Source organism: Taudactylus pleione, unplaced genomic scaffold, assembly GCF_031769625.1.
Source record: "Taudactylus pleione unplaced genomic scaffold, aTauple2 ptg000117l, whole genome shotgun sequence".
In the NCBI taxonomy this organism is placed as follows: domain Eukaryota; kingdom Metazoa; phylum Chordata; class Amphibia; order Anura; family Myobatrachidae; genus Taudactylus; species Taudactylus pleione.
The window spans coordinates 5,517,555-5,538,505 of record NW_028284519.1 but is presented as its reverse complement, the minus strand read 5'-3'; the positions used below and the strand labels follow the sequence as shown (position 1 = coordinate 5,538,505).

Sequence of the window (20,951 nt, the reverse complement as noted above, 5' to 3'; positions counted from 1 at the left end):
CGATGGTCGTGACCATCGCGACCATCGAAACTGCGAGCCGGAGCCTGCGGTTGAGGTTTTCAACCGCAAGGCCCGGAGTGATTTTGGCTCTATTGAGCGGACAGCTGCTCGCGAGTGGGTCTGAATCAGGCCCTATAATTCTACAAAATCCCTGACTTTGCGCAAGTGTACCTAGAAGAATTGATTCTGTTTTTAAGGCAAAGGGTGGTCACACAAATATTGATTTGATTAAGATTTCTCTTCTGTTTATTTACTTTGCATTTTGTTAATTGATAAAAATAAACTAATAACACTTCTTTTTTTGAGAGCATACTTTATTTGCAGCATTTATTTCACATCTGCCTAAAATGTTTGGACATTATTGTGTGTGTGTGTTTGTATATTTATATATGTATTTATTAAGCTCAGCGTGTCAAATGAGTGAAGTTACCTTTGTGAAATATTTGAGTCTGTTCTGAAATTCATCAAGTTGATGTTTTTGTTCTAGACATCGCAGCTGGAGCTTCCGATTTTCTTCATCAAGTTTCTCAGCTTGCTCTTTAAGGAAAGAAGAAAACACACAACATCAATGTCACTGGTTACAGTAGTTACACTGTACTTGAAATGCAATTAAATTACATGCATAGTATAAATGGATTTTATTTTAGACTAATTATTTCAAATGTGTGTGACGTGTTACTTGACATAATCATAAATGACAGAAGTTCCTATACTGTCAAGGTTTCTGCATCTTGAAAGGCTGATCTCTGATATAAATGAATACACAGCTCTAATAAGCTTGATCATAATCATGTTAATGATACCACAGTTGCCGTCAGGCTTTAGTGTGGAAAAATTGGATTTTTATATTTATGTTAAATCCTTTTCTCCTACTTCGTTAGGGGGCACGAGACTCCAGGGCTATAGGGTCTCCACTAGAACATTGACATTTTACCAATACTAAAAGTGTTAACACCTTCCTCTTCCATATTCCTATCATGCTGGACAGGGCCATAACTAGAGGTCTACGACCACACAGAGCAGCACCATTGCTTATGGCTAGTAGGGTGTCTGGAACAGCACCCTGAAGCAAGTATCACAGCGGTAGTACAGTACATCCGTTGGATGCTACAGGCAGGCACCCTGCTGTAATTAGAGCTGCCCAGAGTGTCTTCAAGACTCCCCGGACGGGAGCTGGCCGCCTGGTATTCTCCGTATGCGGCCGCTGGATGTCACAACCTTAAGGAACAGGGCATATACATAATCTTGCTGCTACACCTAAGACGCTCTGCCTATGATCTACCATCTTTTTCCACCCTACATCGGCACCTTGGAGCTTTCTCAGCTGTGACATCCAGCGGCCGCATACGGAGAATACCAGGCGGCCGGCTCCCGTCCTTCTATTCAGCCCCGCTTGGCTGTGCATATATTGGAGCCTCACTTTGGAGATAGTCCGGCTGTCAGCTCACTTCAAGGGAGACTGTGGATATAATGGACATTGCTTTAGGCCCCGGCGGCTACCCACAGCATTGTCACTGTCACCACAGGAGAAGTTCCAAGAGACTGTCACGGAGACATTATCTCTGGTTGAGGTGAACCGTACGGACCCCAGGGGGAATTATACTACGGCACCTCCACACACATTTTCCATATTTCATCTTCCCCACTCCTGTGTTGCACAGGTAGATACTATTGGGAATTCCTCCCTTGTGCCCTGTGGATAAGACATTGCAGAGCCTCTATATTTGGGTGAGACATTTATATTCATATATTGTTCCCAATCACGGACTGATCTGTGTCAGGGAATTATATTGCAGGAACCTCCCCAACAATTTTTAATCATAGCAGCTTGGTAATTCACACTAGATACTGATCAGGTTCATTACTTTTTATGTATATTTTTATGTGCACGTATGTTTAATTGTGTCAATTAAATTTATCATTGTTGTCTATCAGCGCTACACTTTGTTTTTTCCTTCTATATTTATAGTGGGTTGCAGATCCCACTTTGTGTGGCAGCCAAGTAGCACAACTAAATTCTCACACAGACTATATTGTGCACCTGATTTATATTCATGGTAGAATGGTGCCTGAGCTAACAGATCCTCACATTTGAAGAAAATTACACAATGGCCTACTGACATCTTGAGAATGTCCGTGTACCATGGCTTACTTTGCAAGTCTGGTGCTACTAACAACACCTGAACACCTTCCTGTTTTCAACATGATGGTATCACCTGCAAAACCCTGGTCCTTGAGCAGAAACTCATCATCTTGTTGTTCAACCAAAATGCCATTGTGTTGAAATCTGGGTCACCCTATCCCCCACACTCTATTAGAAGATGTCTGGGTGTAGGGACCATGCTCTGGTGTCGAGTGTCGAACCTAAGACCCAAAAAGACCAGCCTCTGATTAGGGACCAATATCGAGCTCTGGTAGCTGAAAATTCAACCATGGAACTCGAGTGTCTGTGCAGTCTCTTAGTAATACACCTGAAATAAAGTCAGAGAATCTGCTCTGAACAAGTGATCACTTGGATAGAGGATAATGATCTCCCCTCTAGACCTCAGGAGAGCCACTACCACTGCCATGATCAACTCCCATGGAGACAGACCAAAGGACAGAGCTCAAACCTGAGATGGTATTGATTTTCAGATTGGTATACGTAAGTAATCATAACTAACATTCATGGGTGCAATGTATTCATCTTGTCCCATACTGTTGCTTATGGATCTCAACAATCTTAATCATGTCCACCCGAACATGAGTGTTGAGTGTCCTGAAATTTTGTTTTTGGAATAAAAACTCATCCACGGTATTATCATTCAAAATGGCTGCTGCAATGGATGTAGATGTTCCGAGTGGAGCCAACAACAGCGCCGGTAAGAAGCGGTTCGAGGTGAAGAAGTGGAATGCAGTTGCTCTCTGGGCCTGGGACATTGTGGTTGATAACTGTGCTATCTGCAGAAACCACATCATGGACTTATGTATAGAATGTCAAGCTAACCAAGCATCTGCTACTTCAGAGGAATGTACAGTGGCATAGGGAGTGTGTAATCATGCATTCCACTTCCATTGCATCTCTCGCTGGTTGAAGACTCGACAAGTTTGTCCACTGGATAATAGAGAGTGGGAATTTCAAAAGTATGGTCATTAGAGGCTGACTTGGGCATGTGCGTAAACTAATTTATGTTCAGGACCTGCTTCTTGAAGAAGAAACCAGCCAAGTTCCTGCTTACTATATGACTACTTCTGTTTTATTCATATTATTCCAATGTTTTCTGTTATAGTGGTTTTCATTTTCTTTTTTCCAATCCAAATAAAGACACAACCTGAAAATTTAAAAAAAACGAAAAAAAAAACCTCATCCACTATGTTCTTCTGATACCGGGATGATCATTTCTGTGGTGAGTAAAGAATAAATAACTTTATTATTATTATTAACAGTTTCTTATATAGCGCAGCATATTCCATTGCGCTTTCCTATTGGAAACATTAATAGAACAGAACTGGGTAATAACAGACAGATATATAGGTAGGAAGGCCCTGCTCGCAAGCTTACAATCTATTGGCAAAAGGCCTGGTGCTTTTCCTTATCTACTGAAGGAACTGTGGTGACAAAACATTGTTTGGAGCTCTCAGTGAAATTGATGATGTATCCCCAATCCATATTGCAATGCACCCAGGGATTTTAGAGGAGCAGACTGTTCATATGAGAGTCTGGTAATGGTTTATTTGTGAAATAAGTCTGTTTACCTCTATGCTGTCCTTAACGAGGACCTGAGTACTGCTGTCATGGTCCCTGACCTCTATTATTACAAGCAAAGTAAAAGAACAGAAAGTGCGAACCTCAAGCATTAAAGACAACATATTTCTGCCTGTTGTCTGGTCAGGGCAGCCATCAGGGGGGAACGCTGGTCCTCAAGTCCCGGGCCCAGAGGGAAGAGAGAGAGAGGGGGGCACTACACCACACCGGCAGACAGAGATGCAGGAAGAATTCATACAATCAACGCCTGCGGCAACAAGCCAACTTGAGATCGCGGAACGGCAGCCAATCAGGAGCGGCCACTCCCGATTGGCTCCCGGTCTGCGAGCTGTGATTGGCTCGTGGACGGCTTTTGAAATGCCGTCAGAGCTGCTGTATATGAATTCTCCTGGTCTGCCTTTCCTGGCTGTTTCTGCCAGTCTTCCCTGTCCACCCCGCTGTTTCAGCAAGCTTTCCCTGCCCTGCCCCCCCCCCCCGTTACAGCCTTCCTTGCCCTGTGCTTACCCCAAAGTCCAGCCAGCCTTCCCTGTAGCCCTCCCAGTCAACCAGCCTTCCCTGCCCTGTGCCTACCCCCTAGTTCAGCCAGCCATCCCTGTCCTCCTGTCTTCGTCGGCCTCCAATACTTTGAGCCAGAGTGCTGGGCAGGCAGGCCATTTGATACCAGAGTTGCATTTGTTACATCAAGATTGCTAATACTGATGAAAGCCTCTGTGACTTTAAACCATCTTAAACTATGACCGCTTTCCACAGCCTTGTTGACACAAAAGGTTAAAATTTAACTCAATTAGACACTAACTGCTACCTAGTAGGATTTAAGAATCGCCTTGAATTGGTGTACCATACCATCCTTAAAATGGTGCAGCTATAGGAATTGTGGTGGCTTTAGACACTGACACTATATAGAAGTCCACCATAGGTTTTCCTGACACCTCACTGCCATGGATGTGTAGTGCCTGCCGAAACACCAGCACTAATCATACACTCCATGCCATCTTGTAAAATCCCCGTCAAAACATAAATGCTCAACATCTTCTTCTTCTGCTACCTCTCGTCCTTCTTGGGAGTAGAGATCAAAATCAGACTCTCCCCAAAACAAGACCAAAGCAGATTTTTTCCCTTTACGCAGCTTAGAATCAACTGTAAAAAAGTAGAAACTTTAAGCAGACTTTGTAGTGACTTGGCCAAGCTTTGCACCCAAACCAGATCAGTTCTTCTTGTACCATCACTAAAGAATCTGCCAACCCCTGACTTAATGTGCTCAGACAAATGTCATCATGACAAGAGTCATTCACTGAAGATTCTGTAGAATCCCTTTGCCTACAACCAGGGAATGAATTATAAGATCATAAATAAAATACGCTAAAAACTTAAGCATAGACAGTTTCTAATGTTAAGATTAGAGTAAGCTGGCACTATACAGATAAAATAACAGTTACAATTTTGCTGCCCTCACTTTAACAGAACCAAACTGTCTGTCCCTCAGTGCTTTAAACATGTGAGAAAACATTTGCTGTCTCTTTCTAAACTTACACCAGAAAAGGACAGCTAGAATCTGAGCACTTGTCACTCACATCCTGCTTTCTGCATAATATCTCTGCTACCATTCTTCCCATATTGCTAGAACACTTAATTAAGCATGACTGTCATTTTTCTGTAATTACTATACTGGGTGTGTATGTAGTACTGTATGATGTAAAGCTAACTGGAAAAATTACAATGCCAGAAATATAGTGTCTACGAATGTAATAATTTATGAATAATTGTCAACTTTGGGCCTCATTCAGACCCACTCGCAAGCGGCTGTCCGCTCGCAAGTGGGTCGATGGTGTGCACTGCGCATGCGCACGACGGAGGGAGCTCCGTCGTGCGCAAGCGCCAGACGCGACGAGCGAAGGACTTTCCTTCGCTCGTTGTGTCTGATCAAAGGGGGCGTGCTGTCGATGTTGATTGACAGCACGCCCCCTTTGGTGGGCGTGCCTGCCAGACGGAGGCGTTCCCAAGGGAACGCCTACCGTCAGAAGCCGGCCCCACTGACATCACTAGTGATGTCAGTGGGAGTGATTTTGGCTCTGATAGAGCCAAAATCACTCCAGGGCTTGTGGTCGAAAACCCCGACCACAGGCTTCTGGTCGCACTGGCGATGATCGCGATGGTCAAGACCATCGCGACCATCATCCTGCACGCTCGTATGAGCTGTGGGTGGTGACCCACAGCTATACGAGCGTCCAGGAGGACGCTCGATTTTTATGGAGGCCGGCCCTCATTCAGAGCGAGCGCTCTGCTCAGAGCGTCCAGCTCTGAATGAGGGCCTTTATCTGTACAGAGCATTTGTGAATTATTGGCATTATTTCAGAGAACTGTTATATTCCCAGAAGAAAGCAAATGGGGACATACAGATGTGTCCTCATACACCTGTCTCTCTTTGCTCCATGACGTGATTCACGTGCTGCGTACCTTTCCCTCACCCTTGTGTCTTTGCCCGCAGATAGCATACTAGGTACTGAGGATTAGTGTTTTGGTGATGCCAAGTAGCAAAGTCCGTGGTGCAGTAAATGAGGATAGGTGTATGTGGACACACCTTTAGTTAGGACATGCTGCTACATATCCATAGATACAACTGAGGTGTTTATCGAATCAAAATGTCAATTTAGGTTTTCCTGTACTGAAGGGCAACTTCCAAATGTGTCCTCCTCATACACTATTGCTGCAGTCATACCAAAGAGCCCCTCTCGGCGTGCCACGTCCCGTGTGACTCTGCTTGCACCAAGCGTCTTTTAAGTCCCCAAAAATGTGTCTAAAGGTGCGTACACACCTTTAGACACATTTAACGATAAAAGTGAACGATAACGATATCGTTCAACGATATATCGTTCACTATTATGAAGTGAACGATCAACCAACGATGCGCGTTCCCGAATGAACGATCACGATATCTATGGTCTTCCATGCATGCAGGCCAACTTGGATGATTATGTAAAGATTTGCCTGTATAAAGATAGCTTCACTGAAATATCTATCATAGATATCTATCAGTGTGTACAACCAAAATCGATTGCCCTGCACTACAGAAAGTTGGAGGGAAATCTATCAACGATATCTATGGTTATTCAAGTCGTACCGTGTGTATGCAGCATTAGTCACAATACGAAAGATTGCTCTGATTCATTTGGTAAACGACACTTGTATATCTGCATATAAAGTCCTAGAATACAGCGTCGGCAGATTTTTCGGCGCCAAGTTCCATTGTGTTTCATTTACAGACTCATTTACACACAGATATACAAGTGTTGCATATCAAATTAATCAGTGCGGTCTCACGGTGCGTCTTAGTCACATCGCAATGTAATTAAGATGCATTTGAGGGTGAAAAAGACGTTCGGGCAAAGCAGAATCCCAGGGGACCTGGCAGCTCACTCACGCCAGGTGCCTTGTGCCACACGGTGTATTGAGGCTAGGTGTATGAGGACACATCTGTACATGTTACCTGGCATTGGGCCTGATTCAAAGATTTACAGTGAAGGCACCGCCAATGCGTCTTTGTACACAGTAACTGTGCTAAGATATGCAAAAGCCGCAGGATACCTCTTGTGTTAAAAGACGTCCACTGCCAACATCGGATCCTCTGCGTGAACATCAGGCAACCATCGGACATGGGATTAACCCTCAGGTTAATCAGGATGTCTGCCAAATCACGCTGCCAGGGCCAGTGAAGTAACTGGCTTCAGCACAGCCAGAAAAAAGGGCCAACACGCCCCCGTTTTCTGTAATGCTCCATGTTGCCACTCCCAAATGCCATCAGCATGTCAGTCATGCTGTGGGTTTCGGGGCATTGCGAAAGATGTTGCAGAACCAGATCTACACATGTGCAGATCAAAAAATATCGGATATTTGCCATCGAAGTTCCGTAAATCTTTGAATCGGGCCCATTGTCCTCTTTCACAGTATTTATCACTGCAAAAATGAGATGCATTGCTGCATTATATAGAGACAAATTGCAGATTTCAGAGGTAAACTTTAGAAGACCATGTACAACAAACCTCTCTCTCTCTGCATTCTGTCAAGAATCTCTTTTTTATCCGCAAGGTCGGACTTAAGGGCCGCCTCCAGCTGGGCAATCTGAATTTTCAGCTGCTGCTCCCTAGACTTCCGCTGCTGTTCCTGACTATTGCTCACTTCATAAGCACTGCAAATAAAATAGACATATGGAGTATATATTAGTAAATACGTCACCTGGAAATCGCTCAATGTTAATCTTGCTTTTTCGATTTAGACTCTTGAAACAGTAGCTTATTTGCAGAAATGTGGAGTAGCACCTGTTAAAAATCCTATAATTATACTATCATAGGGCCTGATTCAGAGCCACTCGTAAGCGGCAGCTCGTTCGCTCCGAGCGATGTTTGCCCAACTGCACATGCGTACGGATCATTATACGCATGCGCGAACCAGTCAGTGCGGCCGAAATTCATCTGCTCGCAAAATAGCGAATGCCTGCTAATTTGAGTGACAGAATGAGGCGTATGTGGGTGGTAACAGGGGAAGGTGCTTGAAAACGGGGAGTGGAGATCCGATCGCAGGCGTGCTTAAAGGTCAAAACGGGCGTTTTTATGGGTGTGCATATTTAAAACAGCAGCGTCATTGACCACGTCACTGGGTTTGTTTTAAGCCAGAACTGCTCGCAAAATTGTGGTAGCAAAAACCAACCACAAGAATAGCGAGCAGCTCATACCCTGTTCGATGTACTCGATTAATCTAATAAATAGCGGACATGACGTAGGATGCGAGCGGCCAGGGGGCGTAGTTTCCCAAAAAACGACCGCAAGTTTTGTTCGCTCGTTCAGACCAAGAGGCGTCAACAGACCGCAAACAGCGAACGGTTCATTTGAATAGCCACCCCTATTTTCAGGACGAGCGAGTGCTAATTGCGTCCGGCTCTGAATCAGGCCCATAGTCCATATCAATATTGGCAGAATTAATATGGTATTTTTCAAGTCCAATATATACCAACAAAAGTGACATAGTCATCATTTGGTCTTAACAGAAATTGCACAGACCTGATACAGTGATATGCTCATAATCAGTTTATTGGCCCATCACAGCTGCGTGAAGGGAGGAATTATTCTGGACAAAAAACAAAACACGGATTTCCCTAGCACACTGCAATGGGTCAGACATCCTACATTATAATAAAATGCAGTCACATACATACAGTATGCAAATGTATGATAAGCCACCAGCCGCCTCAAGGCGCTTCTGCTCATGCGGTCCTACACTACATAACAATAGCCCCACTTTAGGTCATATATTCATGTGTTTCTAAATTAAGAGCCAACTAACCTGGAGGGACCCACAGATCCTCCAATGTGGCACTACAAGGAGCAGCATTCCCTCCAGCTACTGATTTCATACATGCCTGATACAGACCACATTTGCAGTAACATTGCATAGTGACCCCAATGCAGTTCATAATGCCCCAGAGTCTTGAGACTGCATTTGCTCAGAGACTCTAAAAGAACCAATTAGACACACAATGACTAGCATTTTAAAGTTTTGGTTTTTTATCGGTTTATTTTATTGCGTCTTTTTCAGCCTACTTTGAGATTGGTCTTAAGGACAGAGAAGTGATCCGATGTCACATAAGCCTCGACTTAGTGCTTTAAATATGTTTAACATCATTTTCTCCTATGATGACAACCGCAAAAGAATTTTAGAGTTATGTATTCAATTTGGATAAAAAGGAAAGTAAAAACTTGTACAAAACTGATGAGCTTCTTTAGAGTAACAGGGCTTGGAAGAGAGAGGGTAATGGCACAGAGATCACTTGTCCTAATGTTTTAGGAATTAGGCAAACATATTCTGTTATGCTGCTTCTTAAACCAAAGGCGCCTTGCATAGCCTGCGGTTAGAGAAGATGAAAGGCTTTGTGGGATGAGCATGGGAATGGCCTTAATTTAGAGTCCCAACTATGTGGAATGAAAAAAAAATTTGGCACAAGTTGCTCTATTTGTGGGACTGCAGTAGGAAATTAGATGTATAATACATAGGAATCCAAATTCCAGTCACTGACATGACCACAGACCCATAAACTATGCACCAAGATCTTGAATCGCCACCCAGCTCCGACCAAAAACTAGTGCTGAAATGGTGGGTTACTGTAGAGAAAAAACAAGTATCTATCCATTTAAATGTTAAAGGTGAACCGCCGTCAAAATATATGTTTAGATAGGTTGTGTAAAAATAAATACCACCTTGGCATTTGCTACAGCTTCTCCGGAGGAAGTTTAGTTTAAGTATTTCTCCTTAAACAATATACTAAAGCTGTGGACCATATACATAGATTAAGGGCCAGATTCAATTAGCCCTAAAAAGCCGCGGTATGGTGAGAACTTTTCGCAGGTGCAAACTTTTCGCACAAAAATGTGCATGGTGCTCTATTACCGAAGTTTTTGCATGTGCAAAATCCATATTTTTGTTTAAAAATGTGGGGACGGGGGGTCATTCAGACCCACTCGCAAGCTGCAGTACGCTCGCAAGTGGGTCGATGTTCCCCACTGCGCATGCGCACAACGGAGGGAGCTCCGTCGTGCGCATGCGTGAGACCCGGACTGCGACAGCCAAACTGTCGCTCCGGGTCTCGCACCAAAGGGGGCGTGCTGTCGATGTTGATTGACAGCACGCCCCCTTTGGTGGGCGTGCCTGCCAGACGGAGGCGTTCCCATGGGAACGCCTACCGTCTGAAGCCGGCACCACTGACTTCACTAGTGATGTCAGTGGGAGTGATTTTGGCTCTGATAGAGCCAAAATCACTCCAGGGCTTGTGGCAGGGAGACCCTACAGCAGGGTCTCCGTCGCAAGTCCGATGGTCGCGATGGTCAAGACCATCGCGACCATCTTTTTGGACGCTCGTATATGCTGTGGGTGGTGACCCACAGCTATACGAGCTCCAGGAGGACGCTCCATTTTAATGGAGGAGGGCCCTGATTCAGAGCGAGCGCTCTGGTCAGAGCGTCAGTCTCTGAATCAGGCCCTTGGTTCAGAACCCCTTGGACACTCCCCTAATGATACATTAGACATATATACGTTTTTAATTAGCTTAATTTGGCCAATAGTGACATGTCAATTTTGGGGTGAAAAAATTAAATGGGAGCGCACATAGACAAAAGATGTGAAAATATCGCACCAAAACATGCAAATTGTACAAAAACTTCTCCGACGTTAAGTTTTCATTTTTTCGCGTCTAATAGAATTCCCCCCTAAATCTGACTTTATATTTAATGCATATATTTTTATTGTGAAGGAGGATGCATATTGCTATACAGATTATAGGTATGTTGCCTTAAATGTTTTCAGTATAACATACATAAAAAAATTAAATTAGTTCTTGCTGGATACTGAGGTAGATGTACTAAGCCTTGGAGAGAGATAAAGTACCAATCAATTATCTCCTGTCATTTTTCAAAGTGACAGTTAGGAGCTGATTGGTTGGTACTTTAGCTTTCTCAAAAGCTTAGTACATCTCCCCCAGAGTAAGTAATAAACTCCTGTCTGAAATAAACTTTGTTTAAAGACGTTTGTCTGACAATCCCTAGCGAATATTTCACTGTGCTCTAGATTACAGTCACTAGGTCATGGATTTTTATAATCTATGGCTTGTTTTTTTTTTGGATGATGAACCAATAATTGAGTTGGTGATACTATTAATGTATTTAAATGAGAGATGTGCAGGCTCAGATCGGTTCTGATTTTCCTGCCAAGTTCGGATTTTTACTGCCAAATTTCAGGTCTCAGAAAGAGGCAAAACATCATCTTTCATGGACAAAAGTCCATGAAAGATGATGTTTGTCCATAAAAGATGATATTTTGCCTCTTTCCAAGACCTGAATTTTGGCGGGAAAAAGCAGAAGTTGGTGGGAAACTCCGAACCGATCCGAGCCTGCACATCTCTAATTTAAGTACATACAATGACATTTGCTGGGCATAATTGTTTTTAGTCGTTTACACTTTTTGCAAACTTAAAAACAAGCAAATATTGGGTACTATATGTTTATTTATTACCAGTTATTTATACAGCGTACACATATTCCACAGTTTTACAGAAAATATTTGGCCATTCACATCAGTCCCTGCCCTAGTGGAGCTTACAATCTATATTCCCTACCACATGTATACACACTAGGGTTAATTTTTTTATTTGGAGACAATTAACCTACCAATATATTTTTGTATTGTGGGAGGAAACTAAAGTACCCAGAGGAAACTCATGCAAGCACAAGGAGAACATACAAACTCCACACAGTTAGGGTCCTGGTGGAAAACAAACCCACAAACCTCAGTGCTGAGAGATAGCCATGTCTGAATTTATAATTAAATATAGCTGCTTCTGTAAAGAAATCTGGAATATGGGTTCTACTTTTTGTACATGTAGTCAAACCAAACAGGCATCAGTATTTTAGAGTTAAAAAATATTGTTCTGCTTAGAACTGCAAGAGATTCTGTGTTCTCTTCAAGTAGTGGAGCATTTTCCCCAGGGTACGCTGGCAGGAGTCCATTTCATATTCCTTCCATTGAGCAGTAGGTTAATTAAAGGGTATTTTTATCTACTCTTCAGTGTCTGTCTGAGCAGAAATGACTCAGAAAGTACATGCTTTACAATGCACCATTTGCCTCTGACAACTAGGATTAATGAAAAAAAACCCCATAAGTATGTACAAGGCCCAGCTGAGCAAAGGAATACCCAAAGCTCGTCTAGAGGTTTGGAAATCCCCTCTTCCTTTTACCTAATCGAAAAACCCGCCTGTAATAAGAAGGAAATTAATTCAGAGTGGGCTCAGCTCAAGCAGAAAATGCAATTTTCAAAATGATTTACAACACAAAAGAGATATGGCACCTAATAGAGAATAATGATTTAATAAGATTTGCTGTACTTTATGGTTAGATGCCTAAGTCTTAATAGAGTGAGTTTACCAACTATTTAACCGTTCGATTATCAAAAGGCCCCAAGCACAGGCCTGGCATATTAAAACGACATCACCTTGCACTACGTAGTTTATTTGCTTTATTGTTACTTCTGAACAAGACGTTTATAAATAATTACTATATATAACAGTATAATGCACAACAATGCAAAGCTGCTGACCAATAGCACATATCTGTTGAGTTAAGAAGAACCATAACTGGAAAATTACAATGCTCAGGAATCACAGTTTTCTTGTCACTACAGTAAAACTTGCTCAACTTATTGAGTGTTGATATTAAATGCTTTTTCTGTTCAAAACAGCGATACAATGTTAAAATAGTAAAAAAATGTAAACAAAGAAATGAAAATAGAAATGATAAGCAATTTAAGAATAGCATCTTAACCAGGGGCGTATCTATAATGGGTGCAGGGTGTGCGGGGAACACGGACCCCTGGGTCCAGGGGGGCCCCGCACTGCACACCCTGCACCCATAATATTAATTACCTCTCCGGAGTCCCACGTCGGCACGGGGTTCCGGCGCTGTAAAATGACTGGAAAATGGCTGCGGCGGCCATTTTCCCGTCGTTTGCGTATGCGCAGTACAGGGAAAATGGCCACCGCAGCCATTTTCCCGGTGACCTGTGCATACACTATAGACTCTGGGCACACTCTAGTGCCCAGAGTCTAGAACTCCGGCGCTGGGCGCGCACAGCTTATTGCGCTGCCGGCTGCAGAGGAGGGGGCCCATGTCGGAGACTGCACACGGACCCCCTCCTCTCTAGAAACGCCCCTGATCAAAACTCAACGGTAATAACAGGGGTTCTTGTCAAAATCCCGACAGTTGGGATGCCGGCGCTTATAATTCCAGTACCGGAATCCTGACACCTGTCAGAATCCCAGCACCAGCATCCCGACAGCCGGCTTCCCGACAGTAAGTACTGGGGTTAGGGGGAGGATAAGGCACTACGGGATGGTTAGGGATAGGCACTAAGGGGAGAGGGTTAGTGTGCGGGGAGGTTAGTTTTAGGTACTAGGGGGGTGTTAGGTTTAGGCACCAGGGAGGGAGGGTTAGGGAGAGGGGGAGAGTTAGATTAGGATACCGACACGTGTCGGTCAGTATCCTGTCGGGATGCCAGAGTCGGGATTCTGACCGCCGGGTTCCCGAGCACCGGCATCCCGTACCCAACCCAATGACAGCACTAGGTATTTTACAGGGTAAACAAAATTAGAAAACTGTCCCACCAACAGCTCCAATTAATAACACTCTACCTTAAGTATCAAAAAAGTCAATCATTATTTGTTTTGGTCAGGAATCCCTTAATGTACAGTGCTGTATAATATGCTGGTGCCTTATACAAAAACATTGACTTAGCATTGCTGGGACTGAATCTTAGCATTAGCATTGCTGGGACTGAATCTTAGCATTGCTGGGACTGAATCTTAATTTTGCATTAACATTTAATACCTGCTTTACATACCTGCTGTATAGTTTTTCTGAATTGTCCTTTAAGAGATCACGTTCTTTCTCCAGGTCACTGATTCGATCAAGTAACTAAGAGGAGGGGGGAAAAATGATCACACAATAAAACAGAGCACTATTGAAACATGAAGAAAATATAGCAATATTCTAAAAAGTATAAAACATATATAATTATGCAAGCAGTGGCTCAACCAGTGACATAGCAGCTGAGGGAACCAGTCAGGGTACTGAGCTCCCAGGCCTCACACATCTGCCCTCCGAACTGTTTAGATCCAAATCTTCAATCAAAAGCCTGATGTAAAAACTGGAGTAACATAGGCCATGATTTATAGTTGTACACTAATGCTATATCTACTGCGTATGTATATGCAGCTGCTATGCGAAAATATGCAAATGTTGCAGCCGCTGGGTGATTTACTGTGACGCTCACCTGCGGGTTTTGCAAATCCAGGCTTCTGCTTAAAATGTATCAGGATCTGCGTACAAACACGCAGCATCGGTTACAGATCATTGGACTGCTGCAGTCCTGAGTGAGTCTATGGTCCCGCAGAATGGCCATGGGAACGGAGATGTCGGAGCCAAATTCCTTGTATACGGCTCGCAGTTGCAGGGTGAGACACACCCTCAAAACAGTTGTGAGACACCTGCGTTTTTTGACGCCACTCAACGTTATCTCCCTAAAACACTCCCTGAAGGTCAATCACTCTGTATAAAAAAGTCGCTGCGAGTGACTACGGTAATGTACCTTATGCATGTGCAGTGAGACTCAGATGCATGCCCAGACGGCCAATAATTGCTCATCTGCGAATAACAATGGTATAGCATCTTTGAATGAGGCCCATAGTTGCCAACTGCCCCTAATTTCCTGGGAATACCTGGCATTGTTAGAGCTGTGATAATACCTTATTTTGCAGTATTGACAACAATGCTACATATCTAAAAATTAGTATTTTAATTATCAGCAACACTACTGCCAGTTCCAGTGTCTAATGAATATAAACAATCCTGCAAAATGTATAATCATTATGTGTTATTAAATATCTCACTAATAGCTGTATATGCTTTAAACACCACTAGTATCTATTCACATAGCAACAATAACACCTTGTATTTTAAATCTATTTGTCAACGTCAGTATTAAGGAATAAAGGAACTAATGAGCTGATTCATTCTTGCATGCTAGTGCAATGCTGAACGCAGATTCCCGATTATCGGGAATGTGAGTGTGCGCAGGACCTGTTCTGGTCATGTGCAGAATGGGTCCTGCGTGACTGCAAGCAGCCCCTGCTATGCCTCTGTCTGATTGACAGGTAGAGGCATTTAAGGGGCAGTGCTGGTGCTCCTGGAAATGGGGCCGTGTCGGGGAGTGGCAAGGCCAGGGTCTGTGTCCACGGACGCAGAAACCTAGCCTCGCAAGGTGGCCATACTGCGTAAGCTGAGGCTTACTCAGCTGGCCGGCGCAGTCCACCATCGCGACCACCGGCCTGCAACCTTTGTTGCAGTGCTGAGATCGCAAATGCAGCATGGGGTGTCAGACATTTCTTGCTGTATCTGCATATTAGCAAGGACGGAATTGCAAAGCTGCTTGCGTGCAAGATTTGCAATTCCGTCCACTACTGAATCACCAGCTATGTAGTTATTTATTTATTACCAGTTATTTATATAGCGCACACATATTCCGCAGCGCTTTACAGAGAATATTTGGCCATTCACATCAGTCCCTGTCCCAGTGGAACTTACAATCTATATTCCCTACCACAGGCTCATTCTCTAAAACAAATCATGTAGTAAAAGGTTCAGAGTACAGTGTACATATAAGTAGCCAATACATCAATGTGAATTTACAAATGCATATGGTAAGCCTCCGATATTAACCAGTTCAAAATATAAAATGTTGAATAAAATTAGAATAAAATTGTTTAAAAAACCCCCCAAAACCTCTCATGACAGCGCTGACAGGAGGTGTGAATATGGAAACCTCTGCCACAGTTGACTCAACTCATCTGTTTTAATGCTAAATTTCAATTACAAGCGCTTTAAAACATGCCAAAGAGAACCACTGGCAGAGTGAAAAAAAAAAGCTTAGCTTCTAGACAGAACAAAGATGTCTTCTTTTATATGATTTCATTTCAGTGAACTGTGACACGCACTGAAATGCAAAGTGGCTGAATTATTAAATGGATATGGCATGCATAATCCCAATTTCCCTGTCTAGTTCAAGAAATGTGCTGTAACTAAACCTCGCTAAGTGAAAAAAAAAAAAATCAGCATTAAAAGAAGAGGAAAAAAAAAAAAGAGAAGGCTAGAACAATTTGTATTTGTATAATATGGGACAGAATTAGGTCACATTGTGTCATTTACAAATTTAACTCATTTAACGGCTTATTTCATAGAATAGTATAAATAATACCAATGTTATAAACTGAAATCATTATTTACAACTTTAACTCGGAAAATCAAAGTTGCCATTTGTTTGGGTGTAAGTATTGCAGACCCATTTACACCATGTTGTTACTATTATTATGGTGCAGGCACTGAGGAACTGTTGATATTGTAATAGCGTAAAATACGTATGTGAGAAGGGAAAAGTAGGTGGTTTGGCAACGCTCTAGTGTAGGTTGTTAAAGAGAAGTTGTATGCAAGAAAAGCTCATTAACAACCTCTTCCACCCGTCGCTGGGAGAACGTGCTCAGCTGTAACTGCTTCTCCAGGTGGAGGCTTTTCATGCGCTCTTCCTTCAGCAGTCTGTTCAGTTTGTCCACTTCATTCAACATAGCATCTTGGCTCACTTTCATTGTCTGTAGATTCTTGAGGTGGGTAATAAAAAGGAAAAAATATATATATATTAAAATAAAAACTAGCATATTTTTGACCGTACACAGAAGTCTGTGCTAAAGTAGAGCAAGGGAGTGTAACAAACAGTGGCGGTTCTAGGGGTGGGCTAACAGGGCAGTTGCCCGGGGCGCCGGCCCCTAGAGGGCGCCACTGAGTCCCCAGAAGATAAAAATAAAATCCCATAATAAAAAAAAAAAACAGCGCCGGTCCCCCCCGCGTTGCCGGGCGCCCGCTGATATTTGTCATCAGCGGGCACCCAGCTCCCTCCCTGCAAAGGCAGCCGAAGCTCACTCCAAAGCTCCGGCCCCTTCATAGAGCACTATGGGAGGGACTCTCATAGATCCGTGGTGGAGCCGTGGTCGGACCGGACGGCAGCGGACACAGGAGCGGGCCTTAGGTAAGTATTGTGCTTGTATTTTTTATTTTTCAGAAGGGAGGCATGGGGGCATTACTACTAGGGGCATGTCTATAAGGGGGCATTACTACTGGGGGCATGTCTATAAGGGGCATTACTACTGGGGGCATGTCTATAAGGGGCATTACTACTGGGGACATGTCTATAGGGGGCATGTCTATAAGGGGGCATTACTACTGGGGCGTGTCTATAAGGGGCATTACTACAGGATGCAGTACTACAGGGGGCATTACTACTGGGGGCATGTCTATAGGGGGCATTACTACTGGGGGCATGTCTATAGGGGGGCAATACTACTGGGAGCATGTCTATAAGGGGGCATTTCTACTGGGGGCATGTCTATAAAGGAGATTTACTACTGGGGGCATGTCTATAAGGGGGCATTCCTACTGGGGGCACTACTATAGGGGCACTAATGGGGGCATTCCAACTTTGGGCACTACTATAGGGGGCATTCCTACTGTGGGCACTACTATATGGGGCATTATTACTGGGGCACTACTATAGGGGGCACTACTACTGTGGGCATTGTATTAGGGGCACTACTACTCAGTACTGTGGGCCTTGTGTATAAGGGGCACTAATTTTGGCATTGTGTAAAAGGGGCACCACTGTGTGTCATAAAATGAATATGGGACTAATGTGTGACGTAATTTGAATTGGGGATACTGTATTATAAAGGGAATTACTGCATGTGGCATAATGTGCTATACAGGGCATTACCCCATATGGCATAATGTGTTATACAGGGCATTACTGCATGTGGCATAATGTGCTATAAAGGCCATTACTGCATGTGGCATAATGTGTTATAAAGGTCATTACTGCGTGTGGCATAATGTGCTATACAGGGCATTACTGCATGGGGCATAATGTGTTATACAGGGGATTACTGCGTGGGGCATAATGTGTTTATAAAGGGCATTACTGCATGTGGCATAATGTTTTATACAGGTCATTACTGCGTGTGGCATAATGTGTTATAAAGGTCATTACTGCGTGTGGCATAATGTGTTATACAGGGCATTACTGCGTGTGGCATAATTTGTTTATAAAGGGCATTAATGTGTAAGGCGCATTACTGCACATGGCAATTATTCACCACGAGGGGAGAGCTTGGGGGAAGCCCAGCACCTTCATAAGTGCTGGGCACGCCCCACAGTTTGATGAATTGGGGGTGTTCCGCAAGGACAAGCCCCCTTTCCGGAAGCACGTGTGCTTTCAGTGCATGCAGAGGAACATCATCTACAAAAAGTTTTTTTTTTTTTTTTTAGGGCGCAACTATGAACTTTCGCCCTGAGCTCCACAATGTCTAGAACCGGCCCTGGTAACAAATATAGCATTTCTTTGTACTGAACTGTTATGAAGCTTTTATATTTCATCTGTCATGGAGTTAGAAATATACAATGCAAAAAAAAAATGACATTAAAAAAAAAAACTTGCTAGATATGTCACTTGCTCTGTTCCACAAATGCTTATTGTATTAGCTATTTACCAGTCTCTATCGGTCTCCTCCATTGTATATAGACATCGCCAGCATCAGTAAATTCATTGTAGAAGTAATTGAACACTACACTTCCACACTACCACTAAGGTCCCCATACTGCTAGCCGGGGGAGCCCTCTGTTCCTCTTACAACCCGTCTGAACACAGGACTGGGGAGTCTGAGTGGCAGGACCAATCAAAAGCTAAAATGGTTCAAAATGCCTTAATCCACTCGATATCGCAAATTTGTTCTCTGACTTTTACCCAAAATGATATGATTTATACGAGGATGCTTCCATTCCTCCACCCTCTACTGTACCATCTCTTCTTTCCTAGACACCCTTTCTTTTCCGTCTTTAGGATGAGGATAGCCTGGCGTCTTTGAATGCCCCCTGGTCTTTAGAGGAAATGCAAGTAGTTGTTCAGCAGCTACCTAAGGGGAAAGCTCCTGGCCCCGACGGTTTTGTTAACTCTTTCTATTCTGTATTTAGTGAGACTATTTCCCCACTGATCTTACAGCTTTATACAGAAGCTTCTAATATTGGCTCTTTCCCAGCAGAAATGGCGGAAGCTCAATTTGTGACTATTCCAAAACCTGGCAAAGACCCCTCTGAATATACTAAGTGGTTCGGGGAACAAAACATAGACATTTTGGGTCCATGGCCAGGAAACTCCCCAGACCTTAATCCCTTTGAGAACTTGAGGTCAATCCTCAAGAGGCGGGTGGACAAACAAAAACCCACAAATTCTTGGCCATGGCTGGACTTCTAAATTTTATAATTTCTTCACAACAGTAGGCACTGTTTTATTCCTTTTCATTCTCTGTATGTTCTGATGTGTCCACATACATCTTACTTCCTTGAGCGTTAAACAGCACTTATAGTTGCGCCATGCTGTGACTCTGTAGTGCTCAGCGTCTTTTCATGCGACTTTTTACCTTAAAACGCATCTTATTTGCAGAGTGATGCGAATAGGAAGCACAAGCAGCTTCTGCTGATTAAAATGATATGTGGCATGCCTTTGTTCTTTGTTCGACAGCGGGTGTATCTGCATGTGAAATGCTACGTTACAGTGTCACAGCCGCTGACACTGTAACGTAGCATTTCGTTTTGCAAATAAGACTCATCTGAAAGTAATAGAATCGCATGAAAAGACACTTGGCGCTCACGCGTTTCGTTTAACGTGACTTGTAGCGCACGGAGGTAAGATGTATGTGCATTCATCTTTATAATTGGAACCTATAAAAGGTGAGCATTCAACGTCAAATTACTCATTATTTACAATGGTACACATTACATGTTCTCATTTTTTCCCCCCCATTTTTCAATTTCCACCAATGCAAACAGAGATACCAACATATCAGCCCAAATCAGTAACTTGAAATGTACTTTCAGTGCAGTCTAGAAGAACAGTCTTGAAATGAAACCTATTGTGATACTAAAGTAGAGCTGAGACACTATAAATTACAGAACTAAAGAATCGTAATTTTTTTTTTCTCACGTTTAGTTCCACATTATGTAACAATGAAGCCTTAATCATTGGAAGTCTACAGAAAGATAACCACGCTCGGGCTGCTAAATCTGGGCTGAGCAGGGTATATGATGGCTAGTGGATCCAGATGAGCTTCTGTAGGGTACTACCTGTGGATACTCCTTTTCCCCAGAAATGTACAGAATTCGAATGAGGAGGCTACCAGCGCATGTATAGATAGCTAATATCTATAAGGTACCTGTGAGACCTTGCACAGTTACATCAGACCCAGACACAGTATAGTGTAACAGTAAAATAAATTTATAAAAAAAAAATTGTATTAAAAAAGTAATAAGGTAAAACATCTGCTTAAATGCAATAACAAATATCAATAATAGGTTAATCACTGAAAATTTGGAAATCTTTAATTTTTCAAGTGTTTAACAAAATACCTCTTGGAGCATGTGAAACTTGCCCTCCATCTCTGTAAAAGCTCTGTTTTTTTCTGCCAGTTGTTTCTGAAGCTTAATCATTACAACATTTTCTTTGATTGTTGTCCTATGATAG

At 43.1% G+C, this 20,951-nt stretch overlaps 1 protein-coding gene and 1 pseudogene across 1 annotated transcript in view; one reads left to right on the top strand and one right to left on the bottom strand.

Annotated features, from left to right (window-relative positions):
* Positions 1-20,951, bottom strand: part of RPGRIP1L (RPGRIP1 like) — a 151,216-nt gene that overhangs the window by 61,757 nt on the left and 68,508 nt on the right. Inside the window, exons 7-11 of the mRNA XM_088471852.1 lie at positions 20,837-20,942; positions 16,840-16,986; positions 14,178-14,251; positions 7,783-7,928; positions 431-537 (exon numbers count right to left, since the gene is read on the bottom strand). Coding sequence (XP_088327978.1) covers positions 431-537; positions 7,783-7,928; positions 14,178-14,251; positions 16,840-16,986; positions 20,837-20,942 — 580 coding nt within the window. The remainder of the gene's footprint in view (positions 1-430; positions 538-7,782; positions 7,929-14,177; positions 14,252-16,839; positions 16,987-20,836; positions 20,943-20,951) is intronic.
* Positions 2,780-3,308, top strand: LOC148524270 (E3 ubiquitin-protein ligase RBX1 pseudogene; annotated as a pseudogene).